Raw genomic sequence first — 17,386 nt, 5'->3', positions numbered from 1 at the left:
ATATATGGTCGAAAAGCTTCTTATATATCTTCAAGTGTTTAAAACCCTTTAAACTTTTATCTACTTTTTTACGTTATCATAACAAAAACACTAGAGTTAGGCCACGAGAATAAATTTGCTCCTATTAAGGAAATCTGGGGTATATTTTATATTGTAGCATATATGTACATATTGTACATCATAATCTCTTTGTACAATAGATAAATAACTGATCAGATGGAAATGTATGTTTGTACCGTACAATTTGCAATTTGTGCAATATTTTATTTATTATTTTAATATAATTAATGACTATGAAGCAAATCACAGTTCAAAGAGTTAATCTAAATATCTAACTAAACAACCGAAGTAACACAGTTTATTTCATAAAGCTGAAATTCAAAATTACAGCCTTCGTGTCAAGTAAAACTTGCAGTAACTGTTCAAAAACAATTAATTACATTCTAAGATTCTCAAGTTTCCATAAGGAATAAAATACAGATTGGTGTTGTTATAATAAATAACGATTGATCCGAGGTAATTTCTCTAAGAAATTTATACCCACGTTATCACCTTACTTTGAAATGATAAATTTGCCATAATTAAATCAAACGGACAATAATCGCGAGCGCTTTTACTTGGTACGTCGCGAGCTAGGGCATTAATCTAAGTCCTTCCACCGTAACTCAATCAAATGGACGTTCGGAGCCGTTTTAAATGTGTACCGACGGCGACGTCCGTATAAATAACAGCCGTTTGTTTTGATAAGTTATAACGGCGGAGGAGCGCCGACAAAACACCGTGAAGAATCCCGACCGCGTTTGCTCCTAAACGGTTATCGCGGGTTCGAGCACGATATTAGATATATAGAAAAACCATTTGCCACCATTCACTTTGGATGCCACGAATTCCCCTTCGGCGCGTCCGTAATTTGATGTCGGACGTTCGTGAGAGGAATGCTATATAGTAAAAATATTTTTACATTAGTTACGTTGGTTTAGATACGCTCCATATTTTGCACCAATATCATACAAATTTTAATTATAGGCTTTACAAATGAGATTTTTTTCTAAATATTTCTCGCTTTGAAAATTAATAACTGGTCGTGGTTTCACAAAAAATATTTAGGCTATTTACAAAGCTAATACAAAAACCGTGATGAAAGTGAGTAAGTGGAATAATACAAAAACTTACTCCTAAAAGGTAATACTTTTAGTCAAGTTTCAAAATTTACGATTACAAGTTACATTCTTTGGTATTCCCCGAGAAACCATAAGTATTTTATTTGCGTCCAGAGCCAGTATTTACCGAAAAGGCATTATCGTTGAGAATCGTGAGGAAAAAAGCGCGTGAAGTTTGTAGAATACGGAGTAGTAAGACACCTGATACGCGATCGCCTCTCTATTTTTGTATCGCTTCGTCTCTTCCGAGCACCAAATTAGGCGACTTTTTATACTAGAAATTTGTGCAGTCGATATGCGTCGGCTTAGATTTATTTTATAGCACCGCCACAACGGCGCAAATGAAACGTCCTTTTTTACAGAACTCGCAAAAACAGAAAAAAAGAAAACCTTTCCGGTCGAACGACTGCACACGTTTCAACGATGGACAAGACGATCTTGCGTTGAGCCCCGTTCATGTCTCGCTGAGGAGGGTATTTTTACGTTTTCACCGGGAGCTATGTGAACGACAATCATTGGGCGGTCGGGTTCGTTCTTTTTTTCTTTGAGACCGCTTATTTATCGCCGATTCAATGATAATGTTTACACGTACTCAACCTTTTTCTCGGTAAACACCTTTGTTCGATCATCGACAAAAAGCTACCGATATCGTGCTTGTAATAACAAACGCACCAAACGTATTTTTTTTTATATTCAGGTTTTTTGAACGCCTTGAAAAATAAAATGTATCGTTCATACAAACGTGTTATTAAAACAGAAATCATTCATCAATTATCTTTAATCATAAATGTTTATAATTATAAGATAACTGCGATCGGTGAAGGTGAAAACGGTGATTTCAAAGATGTAATGTAGCTAAAAATTACAACATCAAATCATTTAAAGGTCTAAAATTCAATAAATACAAAAACGAAATGCAAATACGTACCTTAAACTCCTCAAAATCTTTAATTTCTATATGGTGACACCAAAATGACATTTAACTTAAAAAATAATGTCAAATGCCAATGTGACCAACATAAATAATAATAATAATAATTTCATAAATTATAATTGATTTATATTTCTTATGATAAACCCATATTAAAAAAAAATCTTTATTGTTAGGTAAATTAATAATTACGTATTATATTATTACAATTTATAATAAGATTTTATTCTGATTTTAGTGTATCAAGCGCCATCTTTTATTTACTATCAGAATCAATTATACAACTTTAAGGGAAATACAAATTTCCTTTAAAATAAGAAATACGATTTTAATTATTAAAGTTAAAAAATTTAAATTAAATCACAATTAAACTCTTATGTTAATTTGAAAATTAGATGATTTAATAATATATCACTTATTACTTGATATAAGTAACTTAATTAAAAGACTAATATTAATTTGTATCCGCTTAAACCCTCATTTTATTAAAGAAAACAATTAATATTGATTATTTATTAATAATTAATTTATATTTTAATTGTTATAAATAAAATTTTGCAGCCATCTATTAATGACAATCGAAATTACTCAATCTGTCATTACAAAATGTCAAAAATGACAACCCACAGATTTCTTTAAAATAAATCTAAAAGCGTTACATTTTTTATCACAACAAAGGTTGTTTACGTTGGTTAATCAATATTGTTTATATCAAAATTATGCGTGCAACAATAACTTAGATACAATGACCACAAATACATCTCCGGGGTTGAAAGAGCCCTTTAAATACATTGAAATTCCTTTGCAAAAGTTTCAAGATGAAGCCTTACCATATCACCAAAATTTACTACAACACCATAAAAATGCAATTGAAACAGTAAGTTTATTCAAAAACACAAAGAGAAATATTGTAATTGTCTTTTCTATTTTAGTACATGTTTCAAAAGAACACTCAAAAGTTATCTCAAGAAATAAAAGACAAGAAACGAAACGTTCGTCAAATGAAAGATCTTTTATATGAATTAGATACGTTACGGGCTAAAGTTTTTGATGACGACCTTGATAAATTCGATAATAGAACGTTTTCATTGAGGAGATCCATCTCGGCTATACTAAAAGATTATTACAATTTGGAAAAATCGGCCTTGGCTTACACAGACTCCCAAAATGAAATTAATGAAAACACAGAAAATGAAAACCCTTTTTTGGGTGCTGAGCAAATCCAAATTCATGACAATTTAGAGAAATTGAGACTACAACAAGCTAGTAGTACTTTGGAGAGGGTAGAAAATTTAAATCATGATGTCAAAGGATTACATGAAATTTATCAAGAATTAAACACCATGGTTAATGTTCAAAAAGAGGATGTAAATAAGATTGAGGAAAACGTTGAGGAGACACAAACAAATGTTAATAGAGGATTATCACATTTAATAAGTGCCTCTAAGTACCTACATAATTTGTTAATTTTGATCCTTTTTATTATAAATATAATTTTAGATTAAAAACAGCGACATATCCAGTAACTGGTGCCTTAATTGGTGGATTAGTTGGTGGCCCACTTGGTTTGATAGCTGGAGCAAAAATTGGAGGTTTAGCTGCAATCAGTTGTGGAATTGTTGGTTATACAGGAGGAAAAATTATCACTAAGATTAATGATAAAGAGATAAATATAGATAATCAAGATGGAGATACTATTCCTCATGAAAATGAGAGAACAGAGGAAGACAATGGGATTAAAAAAAAAATTTGACGATTATGTTGATCTTTTTTTTTAATTATAAAGTATAATCATAACTAATTTTTAAGGCGATTGTGATTTTCTTTTTAAATTGAAGCTTTATTAAGGAATTTTTAAGAATAATAAGTGGTGTATGTTAAAAAAGACGTTTTTTTCACACTGTGATTAGAAAATATTTTTCTAGAGGTAGATTTTTTAAAAGGATCTATTGTTATTTATTGTAGAAATAGATATTTTGCTTGAAAATAAAAATATTAAATCTTTTGATACAAACCTAAATTACTAACAATGGTCGTTTCTTTCTTTAAAATAATAAAAGAATTCGTACAACCGATCCCAATTTTGAGGGAAAAATAAAAGCGATATTTCAAAACGGCTTGTTGCATTAAACAGAGGATACTTTAATTAATAATTGGTGATATTTCCACAGAGATCCTTCAGGAAAGTAATTTTATAGCGAATTTTGAAAATTATTGATGAAAATTGCAACATCGAAAATTTTATCAAAACTTCAAATATTGTTTTCCCAAAAACTAAAAGTTATTTTTCAAAACGGGTTGGTTCATTGGAAAGAGGACACTCTTATTAACACTTTGGGAAGTTTTCATACTCATATTCCAAAAAATGGATTTTTTACGAATTTTTAAAACTTAATCGACGAAAATTGCAAAATTCGAAAAAACTGTCGATTATTTTATAAATTTATTTCTCAAGAACTAAAAGTGATTTTTCAAAACGGCTTTTTGCATTAAAAAGAGGATACTTCAATTAATAATTGATGATATTTCCACAGGGATCCTTCAGGAAATTAATTTTATAGCGAATTTTGAAAATTATTGATGAAAATTGCAACATCGAAAATTTTTTCAAACCTTCAAATACTGTTTTCTCAAAAACTAAAAGTTATTTTTCAAAACGGGTTGGTTCATTGGAAAGAGGACACAAGACGAAAAAATTGTCGATCATTTCAAAAATTTATTTCTCACGAACAGAAATTGATTTTTCAAAACGGTTTTTTGCATTAAGAAGAGGATACTTTAATTAATAATCGAAAGAGTGACAACAGCGACAGTTCTGTTAGTAATGAATGTGATAATGAATTACAAGCGAAGAGAAAGAGAGGAGGACACACAAGAGGAGTTTGACGGAAACTAGACGAAACTGCAACAAGAGATTTTATATATCGTGTTGGAATTGTTACAATGAGGTTACTAAAGACAAACCTGATATAAATAAAGTTGTATTCAATGAAAAAAAATTTATTGGGGTTGAACTTGATTATTATCTGCAGTGTCCAACACCTAAAAGAGATACTAATTCCTGTGAATGCTGGAGTAGTAAGTAATAGGTTTTTAATATCCGGTCAAAGCCGTATATTTGGTAACTATTCGGTATTCGGCCGAATTTTAAAAAATGGCCGGTTACCGGATAGTTGCCGGATATCCGTTCCACCACTAGTAATTACTATCGATTAAAGTGGGTCGCACAATAAACATAATGGAGTTAAAAAACATTTCGACAATTACTATGGATGCAATAATTCTAAGTGAGGTTTCAAATGCTTTATTTTAAAAAGAAACCTGAAAGTTCCATAAAATATTGCGATGTGCGATCAGTGTCAATGCCACCATCTCATTCGTCTGAAATTTCGACACCCAAAACCATCTTTGAAGTCCATCAAGATCTATTATGGAAAATAGCGGGACCCGCTTGTTCTAGTGGAGAGATATTTCAAAATCCAACTATAGCTAATGTAGAAGCACATTGGATTGATCAATCACAGCTAAACAATCTTGTTAGGGATTTAGATTTGAGAGACGATAGTTTAGGCACAGGAAGATAGTTTAGTTTTCTGACTAACTAATTGTAAGTTTAAAGGCAGTTTTACTACACAATGGAAGTACATATCCATATTTACGTATTGCATATGGAGTGCATTTAAAAGAAACCAAAGTTTTAGAAGATTTTAAGACTTATTCTCGAAAACATTAAATACGTAGTGTTTACTAGAAAAAAGAGAGTTTTGCTGAGTAATATATTGAAATTGCGAATCACTACTGAAGAATATACCAAAACCGTACCATAAGGAACGAGAACAATTATCGTACGGAGATTTACCAGAAGTGAAGACCATCAAGGCAGTATCAGCACGACGTACAAGTAGGTGTCTGTAATTAAATCGCAAACAAATTATAGGGATTTGTGTTTACATTTTATTACATTTCATTTTTTTCAAGAAATAAATCACACGTTGTGAATTGTGAAAGTGCATGTTGTAAAACTAGAATTTAAGAATATAGAATTGAGCAATTTCTCTAACAGTTGAAGAAGAAGGAACGAATCAGTATCAACTGCAATGTCTAGCAATGCCATTGAAAATAACGGTTCCTCAAATCTTGTTACTACTGCGGATATTATAAAACCGGACAGAGATCCTGTTAAATGGAATATAAATGATTCAACCATCAATTATTTTGCAAGTAATGGCTTTGAACCAAACAAAGAGATAAATTTTTCTAAATCGAAACGTATTTATCCTGATCAGGCAAAGTATTTAAACCTTGCAAGAATATTTACTAGAAAATTAGTAAACGTTGAAGAAACGCAAAGAACTTGGTTGATATACTCAGAAAGTACTGGTCGAGTGTTTTACGGCGCTTGTATTGTTGATTATTTAAAATGGATACATACTTTATAACTACTGGGTTTGACGATTAGAAAAATATAAATATTCGCGTTGAGCAGCACGAATCATCTCATTCGCACAAGTCATCAGTGTTGGATTTGAAATAGAGAGAATCACAGACTGAAAATATGAATGAAATGCTATTTTCGCAAATGGATGAGGAAATTAACTACTGGAGGGAAATATTACGAAAAGTAGTTTCAACTGTGAAAAAAACTAACCAGTCGTGGTCTTCCGTTACGAGGTCGTGACGAGATAATAGGAAATGTAAGTAAATAGTAATGGAAATTTTTTAATTGCAATGGAATTGGTGGCAGAGCGACTCCCTACTGTTGTTTGAAGCTGTTACTGGTCTACATGTAGACACTTGTAGTTTATATGTTGGTCAAGGGGAGTTTTTCTTTTTGGGTGCGAGTCCAATTGGGTTGGACTCGCACAGACTGGATACAGGTCAAGAAAATTAATATGTTAGAATTAAGAGTGGTTAATTCAAATTAAAGACACTATATAAATATTACTACCAAATCATGAGCAAATGGATGTCACAAAAAAGAAGAAATGTTATTTTATGGTATGGAGTCCAGTATTTAGAAGAAATTGACAAACACTTAGGGACACTAGAGGAAATAATAAAGCAACCCATATAAAATACCGACTGCGATTATGGAGATGTTGTGGAATTACCACCACAAGAAGAAATTGATAGAAGACAAGCAGTAATATTTAATTAATTGACAAAAACAAAAGAAGAAGCAAATAAACTAGAAGAACGCACTAGAGGTCAACATAGTAATCCCTGTTGAAAGCAAGAAAGATTATATGTATAGATTAACAGCTTCAAATTTTGGAGTAGTTTGCAAAAGAAATCTATCAACACCACCGAACAAACTTTTAAAATACCTATTCGGAAATAGTTTTCGAGGAAACAAATCCACCGATTATGGTTGCCAATATATGTTTCTATATGCTTTTCAAAATATTTCTGGTCTACATGTAGATCCATGTGATTTATATGTAGGTCAAGGAGAGTTTTATTTTTTAGGAGCAAGTCCAGATGGGGTAATTCATATCGACAATTCCTTAATAGAAATGAAATGCCCATATAATTTAAGAAACATATCCAAAGAAGATGGCATCCGCATCAAAAAAATTAATATTTTAATAACGAAATGACGAATTAAAATTAAAAACTCAACAATTATTTTTCCCAAATACAAGGGCAACTTTACATAACGAAAACAAAAAAATTTTATTTTATTATGTGGAGTCCGATAGGACCCCCTGATACACCCTCACTTTCACATGAAATACACCACCAATTAAGAATTTGAGTACAATTTTGAAACCTCGGTAAAATAATGCTTTATTATCAACTAAGAAACGATGAAAGTTTAGTTGAAAAAATAAAACAAAAATTAACAATTTTCAAGAAAAACTAGTAGTGGGTTGCATCCCCACGCGCAGCTATGCCTGCATTAACTCTTCTACCCATGCTCTCTATTAAGTGGTCGTTTAAGTGGCCTCCTAGGGTATTTCGTTCCATGCAACCTCTAGATGGTGTCGAAGTTCATCCAGATTCTCAGGAGGCCTGGGTACTTGTCTTAGTCGCCGACCCATCATATCCCAGACATGTTCAATCGGCGACAAGTGCGGTGACCGTGCAGGCCAGGACAAAATCTGCAATCCAACCTGCTCCAGGAACCTTCTTGTAACCACAGCAGTATGGGGTCTTGCATTATCCTATTGGAAAGTGGCATTATGCAACGTCTACATGAAACGTACTAACACCGGTTCCAGAACCTTGTCGATGTAACGACGAGCGTTAAATGTGCCTGGAATGAACGTAAGGGATGACCTTCGTCCAGCACATATCGCCCACCACACCATAACCTCAGGTGTTCCTTAACACAGGTTAGGTGTCGTCTTTGAACGAACTCCAAATTCCGTCTTTCCCCTCAATGTTGCCGCACCCTTCTACGACCATCATTCACCCATAAACAAAACTTTGATTCATCACGGAAGGCGATGTCATTTCAGTGATACCCACCCTTGCCGTTCTTGACACCATGCAAGTCTGGCTGCTTTCTGGAGAGGTGTTAATGGAAGCCGAAGGTAAGGACGGTATGAATGAAGCCCAAAGGAAAAAAATCCTTCTGTAAACAGTTGCCATCGACAAGTGGCGGATCAAAGCTCTCGTCCAATCCACAGCAATCGACCTTGTTGTTTGAAATCGATCCCTGCTAGCCATCCACCTAAGGAGTCGGTCTTCACGTACGTTGCTTCTTCGGGCGGGTCTTCCAGCAGGACGGTGCCTCTGAATACCTTTTTCAGACCATAAAGACCATATCCGAGCAACTGTAATGTGGTCCCGATTCAGCCTTCTCCCAATCTCTCGGAATGAGAGACCCGCCTCTTTCATACCGATAATTCGGCTCCTATCAAAGTCATTGATATGGACAAAATTTCGACGACGTCGCACTGGGGGCATTACAAAGCGTCTACTTAACAGTTTGACAATCAAATAAACTGACTTTTTGTAGGCAGAAATTGCTAGGAAGAAAATATTGAAAGTTGAAGATAACAATGGTACAGGAAACATAACAGTTGAGTTTTTTCGGCGGAAACTTTCATCGTTTCTTAGTTGTTAATAAAGTATTATTTTGCCGAAGTTTCAAAATTGTAGTTTGAATTTTAGTGGGTGATGGATTTCATACAAAAGTGAGCATAGAACAAATAAGTAAAGACGACAATTTTTGGAACTTAAAAAGGAAAAACCAGTTCAAATTATTTTTTTTAAATTAAATATTAAATGAAATTAAGTACATTTTTAATCGTAGCTAATTATCAAACGATGTTCTAAATTATCATATGATCTTGATAGCCTGTATGAGCGACTCATCCCACCTATTTTCTGGGTGCATATACACCCAGAGTGCTAAAAATAGTAAAAATAAATTCAGGGGCCTGAGAACTGGTACATAGATCATTCCTTTCATAAATTCGTAAAATTTCATTATTTTTTTCATTTTTATTCAAGAAATAATTAAATTTAATATATTTTTTAGTTTCAAATAGCTATCTATTCTCCATTATCCAGTTTTTGTATATTTTTTAAATTCCAATTAATTTAAATCCGTTTTAGACATCTCAATACATTTTTCAAAACCCAAAACACTTTAACCTTGGCATAATAATGAGAAATGAATGTTTTTATTCCTCATTATCATCTATTAAACAGTTCCATTACATGGAACAAACCTTTTTTTATTTCTCCAGAATCGTTTCAATTTTAAAACCATACAATATAACAACCTTGATCTTGATCCTTTCATTTAACACGCCCAAAATAGGGTTACTGGCACGCTTTAGAGCGCAAATACAAGAGGTCAACATCTCTTAAAACGGTACTCGTTTCGAACACAATCGTGAATTTAGTCGATTCACGAATCAACCACACTAAACTTAGTTATAAAATACAACATCAGTGTAATCTATCCAAAAGTAAACATACTCGACTTGGATACAAAACCCGACCTCTTAGTTTAAAATTTTTCATTATCTCTCCTGCTCCTGATTATAAACGGCTTTTAAAAATATCTACGCGCAGTTGGAGGTTAGACGCAAACGTAAATCCTCATAACGTGACCACGTAAATTAAAATTTAGTGAAATAAAAAAACGGGAATTAAGTGAAAATGTTTTTTTCTTTAATCGGTATTGGTTGTATTATCTACGGATTGATTTATTTGTGTACGTTGTTTTTTGACGCCGATTTGGAATTAAAATTTTACGAAAAATTTGGTAAACCAATAAGTCATTTACGGGGTAAAGTCGTTTTTGTTACCGGAGCTTCAAGTGGGATTGGAGAACATATAGCTAAAAGTTTAGCTAAAAATGGTGTTAAGTTAGTGTTAGCGGCTAGAAGACAAGATGAGTTGGAAAGAGTTAAACGTGAATGTCTTGGTATGAATTTTAATTAATATTATTAGTTTTATGGATTCATCAAAAATATCTTAAAATATTTATTAATAATTTTTCTTATTGTTCTTTTCAAAGAAATATCAAATGGGTCCTTATCAAGTAACGATATCTTAGTTCTCGTAATGGACATGGTTGATATTCAATTTCATAAAAAACACTTTGATCACGCTGTAAGACATTTTGGCGGTGTTGATATCTTAGTAAATAACGCTGGGAGATCTCAAAGAGCGATGTGGGAGAACATTTCCATGGAAGTTGATAAACAAATGTTTGATTTAAACGTCTTCAGCGTAATCCATTTGAGTCGAGTTGCAATGGAACATTTTAATCAAAGGGGAGAAGGACACATTGCTGTTACTTCCAGTTTAGCTGGTGTTATGGGAGTTCCATTTTCAGGGACTTATACTGGATCAAAATATGCTATACATGTATTTATAAATTAAATAAAAAAAAACGATTTATTTTTAATATAAATCTTTTTAGGGATATTTTAATTGCTTGAGGACTGAGAAAATTGGAAAAAGACTGTTTGTTACTTTGTTATGTCCAGGACCAACTTTCACCAATTTTTTACAAAATTGCTTTACTGAAAAAGAAGGAGAGGTATTTGTTTAAAAACAATCATATTTTTTAATTCCCTTATAATCAAAATTTTTCATAGAATTATAGTGAAACTGTTCAACCAACTGATAAAAGAATGACTGGACAACGTTGCGGAGAACTTTGTGCGATCGCTTTAGCAAATAAACAAGAAGAAGCATGGATTGCGATTCAACCTTTAATTACTTTCCTTTACGTCGCTGTATATATGCCAAACATCTTTAAATGGTACACACAAAAAGTTCTCGTTTACTATTACACAAGAAATTAATAATATAAATAGTTTTTTAACATTTTCTTCTTCTTTCTTAGGGGTTTGAGGATTTTGGGGCCGGAGACTTTATTCAAATTGCGAGATAGCAGAGATACAACGGTTCTTAGAGAGGTAGAAACCATTTGAAAACAACACCATATAATTATTTATTTTTATCTTTTAACACTTTTTGTTTGTTTTTAAAAGTTTGGAAATAATTTTTTTCGTTATATTATAAATTTTTATATTCTAAAAATGAACGTATTTTATGTCTGTGATTTGAAAATTTCCGAACTAATTGTTAAAAACTTTTGACTTAACTTTTTTGAGTTAACTAAGTGATTCCTAAACTATTTCAAGTCGCTGTACCTCACCTTAAGATAAAGCAAGAGGCCATTTTTTAAGAATAATTTTATATTAACTTTTAATAGCACTTTATATCCTATAAAATATGAACTTACAATCAGTTCGCGATGAAAATATATAATTTTACCCGATTAAGCCAAGGTCACTTGAGTCTGAGGTTCTACAATTAATATCATATCAACTCGAAACTGATCATCACATTGCTGCGTCTCGGTCGAAAGGGGGCTCGGTTTTAATTAATGTGGGAAATATATGATTTTATTCGATTAAGCCGAGTCACTTACTGTCGAGGCTCTACAATTAATATCATATCAACCAGAAACTGATTATCGAACTGCTATCACTTGTGTCTTTGTTTTAGACAGGTCAGATAATTCATGGATATTTTTCTGAAAATTATTTCCAACAAGATTACATGTTTAGATAGATCGTTAGCATAACATTACTGGATGAAATTCATTGATATACTTACTTGGTCTTGAATTGAGATATCAGTTTCGATCTGCAGCAAATATGTTTTCATGTTTTTCTAAGTGAATGTCTCATTAACATCCTTCTTCAACAATTTTTTTAAAACGATGCTTGATTCACTCGATTTTGATCATTGTTATTATTTCCATAACAAGCAATACCTTAGTAGTCATGTTGCCCACTACTTTCAAATGAACAAATACAACAAGATTACCTTTATACGACTTGTGTACCTGTATGCAAAAATAATGGTAAAGCTATCATTCTCCCGTTAATGATTTCTGCTTTAAATTGAAGATATTTTACACATTTATTAGCGTCTTGTACTTTTTTTTTATGTTAATATCATGTAATTATTTGTTTTCTATCCCAACCTCAATGGAGTACTGCAACATAAACAAATTTTTTGAACAACGTTGTTAAATAGTCATATTGTGGCGTGATTATTAGGTCTTTTTAAATAATTAATCCCGAGAAAACAAGTCACATTTAATCGTGTTGAAAATATCATCAGCAAGCTTTGACAAGTCTTAATAACAGTTTTCCATTCCAAGGTTTTCATTATTCTTTGCAGTAGATCCAGAAGAAATACTGAACAATATTTCAAATTCAATGTGATAGTTTTAGATTGAGCTAGTACTACTTTTGCTAGTGCTGTAGTTATGGGCTGGTAGTGTTGGACACGTATAAGTATAGTATCGACTAGTATATAACAACATGCCACAGCAATTTTGAAATGTAAAATCTATTTTTACAAAATACCTGTTGTGGGAGCTTCTTATGCAAAGCACTAATATTCTTCATAGTTTTATCATTGTACTGTAACTACATAGATACGTTTTTATATTTTTCATTACAATATCTAATAATACATTGCTATTCAGGAAATGGATCCATATTGTCGGCTAAATTAGGTTACTGCACACTGTAATCGTTTTTAGGGAAGAGAAAAAATTCATAGCATAATATTAGATTTTAATGTTAGAGTTCAAAATGACTGAAACGTATTATTTTCTGAGAAATGCTCAGTATTTTATAAAATAACTCCATATTCTCCTATTGAACGTTTTAATGGACCAACGCTGATTATTATGGCATACCTACACATTGACTTTTGAAAACAGATTGACTTCAAAGTTTCGCAACAACGCAACTTAGCTTTGGGAAGGCCATAATTCTCCATATACACTTTTATTCCATTTTATGTAGTGGCAAATTAGTTTGCTACCTGAATAAATGTACTACAACGTAGAATACGACGTGCTTTAGTCGCTTTTATTTTGAACATTATCTTTTCATTTTTTAACATTTTCAGTTGCATATCATACATTGCATTTCAAAAGTTAATGCTTAATATTAATACATTGTAAATGGATGGGACTGTGCTAGAGACAATCTTGAAGCCAATTCGCAATACCATATCATATCATATGATCCCGGTGTCGCGGAATTGAAAAGTTAATTCTTAACAAAGATTTTATTGCATAAAAGTGCACAAAAGAGTGTCATCGATTAAATCATATCGAAACTTTATTAAGTATTAATTTACTTATTTAAGTATCATTTTAGTAGGGTAAAAGTTTCTCACCCTTAAGCTGTACTTACATGCAATATCGTAGACACACGTGTAGGGACCAAAACCACACGTTTGCGTTCATATGGTTTGACACTAAGGACAAATTGTCGGGTGACACTGAGGATAACATTCGGATGATAATTCTAATTGGACAAGCAACAATTTTACTCCCATTTTTCATAATTTTGACGGCACAAATATAGGATATAATTTCAGGAGCAATTTGTCGCAAGGAGATCCTTTAGAAATCTTTGAGCACTTTATCACAAACACTTTTAGGCTTATCTACTTAGTGAAAATTCGGTCAGATCTATGATTATCCCTATTTATGCCACAAATCAAAAAGCAACGTATAAAATATTATTGGTCCAGACACTTTATTATTGAAACACTAATTTTCCTATAATGTATTGGACGTAGTAGATTTACAGATTTGTTGTGAATTAAGCTATACAAAATACGACTTATTGTTACGACTTCAAAATTACTTTCAAACAAAGCTTTTATCAATTTCAATCTTTGCTCATTGATGAGACTTCCAGATACTTTTCAAATGAAGAATCACATTTCGTCAGTACATACTGTCAAAGGACATCGCTTTGGTATAAAATTATTCGAAATACTAGACTATGAAGCTTGCTACATTTTAAATTTGATCATTTATACCAGAGTATCAACAGAAGTAAATGCTTTTCATAAAGCTATAGAAAAATCCGAAAATATAGTGATGACGCTGATAGAAGCATATTGCGGCGAAGGTCCACAATTTATATACTGATAACTGTAACACAAATTATTAACACAAATGTTTGCATGAGAAGAAAGTAAATTGTAGCACTGCTAAGTCTAACAGAATGTATATGTCTAAATTCAATACAAAACTTCAAAAAGGAACCACAAAAACTTTATCTGCCAATACTCTTCGTGCAATAAAAAGGCGTGACGACAGAGATGTTCATATTATTACAACAATGCACAATAACACTATGAAAAAAACAATGTCAATCAGAATTGCAATTGTTTTAAAACCTTTAGCTGTTGTAGACTTCTTCTTCTTCGTTCTGTCTATTTTCATTCTGTAAACGAGGATAACCAACTCTGGGCCCATCTCTTGGATCGTCGTGGTGATGTCCTTCCTGTTGGTTTCTCCGTCACACATATATGAGTCAGCCGGTAAACAATAATAAACATAAACAATCAACAGGGTATTGCAACATTTTAATTATCTTTTAGGCCACTTCATTTATTATTTTCTAAAAAATGACTATATGCCAAACTCGATCCATAACTGATGTCACAAGTCACTACAAAACGGCGTTTCTCACTCACTTTTATTCATTTTAATAAAACTCAGGATATGTTCTTCATATGTGGCAAAAGAAAATTTAAAAAAAGCGCAAAAACAGACATTTATTACTGGTAACCCCTTATTATGAAGAGTATGTAATACTTCATATTTTACTGCATATTTTGGTAATCACTAAGTTAACCGGTCTTAGAAGAAAAGGAATAGTTAAAAAATACTGACATTATTGATAGGAATTAAAAGATGATTTTTGTATTTCTTTAAGCCAAAAGTATATCATTAAGAAATAGTGGTAATAACTGACAGTTTAATTTGATAAGATTTCTTTTTAAAATATTTAATAAAATCAAGGATTTAAATTAAAATACAGAGTTACTACAAAGATTACCTACTATATACTCATCATGCTATATACTTAAAACTATTACACCTACAGACATAACGATTATATATATCAAAATAATCGCAAAATCACAACTTGGTAAGACTGGTGACAGCTTGAGATCACTATCTATAAGTATTTCCTTTCTATATTTTTGGAGTGGCAGTGTTGGTGCGAATGACCTACCTTTATTTCCTTGGCCGCCTAGGTCACCTGAGTTAACACCCTGTGATTTCTTTCTTTGTGGCACATTAAAGATCTTGCTTACATGCTAGTTTCCGGTTATTTTGATGTTTCATTCATGTTTGTAAGTGTAATAGTTTTAAAAATATAGCCTTTTAAAACATTTTCGCACATATTAAGTTAAGACATTGTATTCAACTATATTTCAAATTGTTTCCAAACATTTAATTTCTTTTTGTATATAAAGAATTTTTCTGATTTGTTTGCTTTATGTGTTCTTTATTCAATCCTTTTTGTGCAATTATTTGCTTAACTGTATTAGATATGCTTTTTGTGGTTGTTACACACATTATACTACATTACATATTACTGTGATATATACTTAATCCATGTTTTTCTATTGTTTGCTAAGTTTTGTGTGAGTCATTTAAATAAGTGGGAATTGGTGGTGTAATTTGATTCTATTTACAGGACAAAATGCAATAAGTAGTTAAAATGGTGATGGAGTAGTATGTAGTTTTGCTACTGCCTTAAATCCAATGGTAGTTTTTCTTTTCTGTTTTAAAAATGTTACATTGAAAAATCAACTTTTCTGTTTTATTACCTAATATTTTTGAATTGTATTACAATTAATTTGTTACAATAAATGTTAAAAGCATTTTTTAAATTATAATTAAAGTATTCTAAACCTATTCCTAATCAACCACCAAAATGTTCCTTTCTCTTTTCTTTCCCTCTTAAAATAGCATTTTTAAATACCTTACAGTAAAACTCAATAGATACACTAGAATCATCATTACCAGGAACTGGATAAGCAATTAAATTAGGATTACAATTAGAATCCACAATTCCAATTGTCGCAATACCCATTTTAGCTGAATCTCTCACTGCTGTATGTTGGGTCAAAATATTATTCAAAGTATTAAAGAATATACACAAATCTGGTAACCTAGTCACTTCCCCAAATTGTTTATCAGCATTAGTAAATATACCACCTTTCCAAAACCTAGTATGAGCAAACTCTCCACATTCCATAGCAGTTTTTTCAACTAAATGGGCATTTTGTGCTCCTCGATAGAAAAAGAGGATTAAACCATCTCTATAAGCAATATGAGCGGCAAAATTTAAAGCGCTTCTTAAATGCTCTGCTGTAATATCCAAGTCGAAGATTGTGTGTCCTAAACGACTCCCATAAATGTATGGTAACATGTGTTCGTTTAACGAACCCTCTTTATGGCCATACTGAACACGGGCTTTAAAAAGATCCTCAACGGTGAATAAATTATGTACTTTAAAATAGTCTTTGTGTGTTAAAACTTCGTTCACATCCCGAGATTTAACTAAAAAAGAAAAATTGTTGTACTTTTTAGGTTAGAAGTAGAACATAACCTCACTTATTGGTGCTTCTTGTTGCGGCTCTGGTAGCGATGAAAAATACCTCAAATTTTTTAACGTTGCTCTTGAATATAGCCTTAAAGAGTTCATTTTGGTTGTGAACATTTTAATTAGAGGCAAAAAATAGTAAATATTTAAAAATAATCAATGACAGATAATAATTGTTACTTTGTTGTGTGATAGATGGCGCTTAATGCAATTTAAAATTATAACTTATTATAAGATAAAATTGTTTTATTTTTTTACGAAAAATTTTTAAGTTAATTTATTTATTACTAAAATTTAATGCAATTTATGATTATAATGAATTTGAATAATTGAAGAAAGTAAATATTATAAAACGATTAAGTTTTAAA

General features: G+C 31.8%; 3 protein-coding genes across 3 annotated transcripts; 2 read left to right on the top strand and 1 right to left on the bottom strand.

The window, feature by feature from the left end:
- Positions 1 to 2,742: 2,742 nt before the first annotated feature.
- LOC111427230 (syntaxin 17) lies at positions 2,743 to 3,904 on the top strand. Its single transcript, XM_023062250.2, has 3 exons — positions 2,743 to 2,968; positions 3,024 to 3,538; positions 3,592 to 3,904. Exons 1-3 carry the CDS (start codon positions 2,837 to 2,839, stop codon positions 3,842 to 3,844), a joined length of 900 nt encoding a protein of 299 aa, XP_022918018.2. The 5' UTR covers positions 2,743 to 2,836; the 3' UTR covers positions 3,845 to 3,904.
- Positions 3,905 to 9,881: 5,977 nt separating this feature from the next.
- LOC111427169 (dehydrogenase/reductase SDR family member 7) lies at positions 9,882 to 16,295 on the top strand. Its single transcript, XM_023062172.2, has 6 exons — positions 9,882 to 10,480; positions 10,574 to 10,926; positions 10,982 to 11,101; positions 11,160 to 11,326; positions 11,411 to 11,483; positions 16,107 to 16,295. The coding sequence occupies exons 1-6, from the start codon at positions 10,213 to 10,215 to the stop codon at positions 16,119 to 16,121; spliced, it is 996 nt and encodes a 331-aa protein (XP_022917940.1). The 5' UTR covers positions 9,882 to 10,212; the 3' UTR covers positions 16,122 to 16,295.
- On the bottom strand, positions 16,211 to 17,227 carry LOC111427180 (mitochondrial ribosomal protein S2). Its single transcript, XM_023062183.2, has 2 exons — positions 17,030 to 17,227; positions 16,211 to 16,975 (listed from the first exon to the last, which is right to left on the bottom strand). The coding sequence occupies exons 1-2, from the start codon at positions 17,133 to 17,135 to the stop codon at positions 16,335 to 16,337; spliced, it is 747 nt and encodes a 248-aa protein (XP_022917951.1). The 5' UTR covers positions 17,136 to 17,227; the 3' UTR covers positions 16,211 to 16,334.
- Positions 17,228 to 17,386: the final 159 nt, after the last annotated feature.

The sequence above is a fragment of the Onthophagus taurus genome, chromosome 1 (genome assembly GCF_036711975.1).
Source record: "Onthophagus taurus isolate NC chromosome 1, IU_Otau_3.0, whole genome shotgun sequence".
Lineage (NCBI taxonomy): Eukaryota > Metazoa > Arthropoda > Insecta > Coleoptera > Scarabaeidae > Onthophagus > Onthophagus taurus.
The sequence above is the reverse complement of the archived record's forward strand: the minus strand, read 5'-3'. Positions and strand labels throughout refer to the sequence as shown.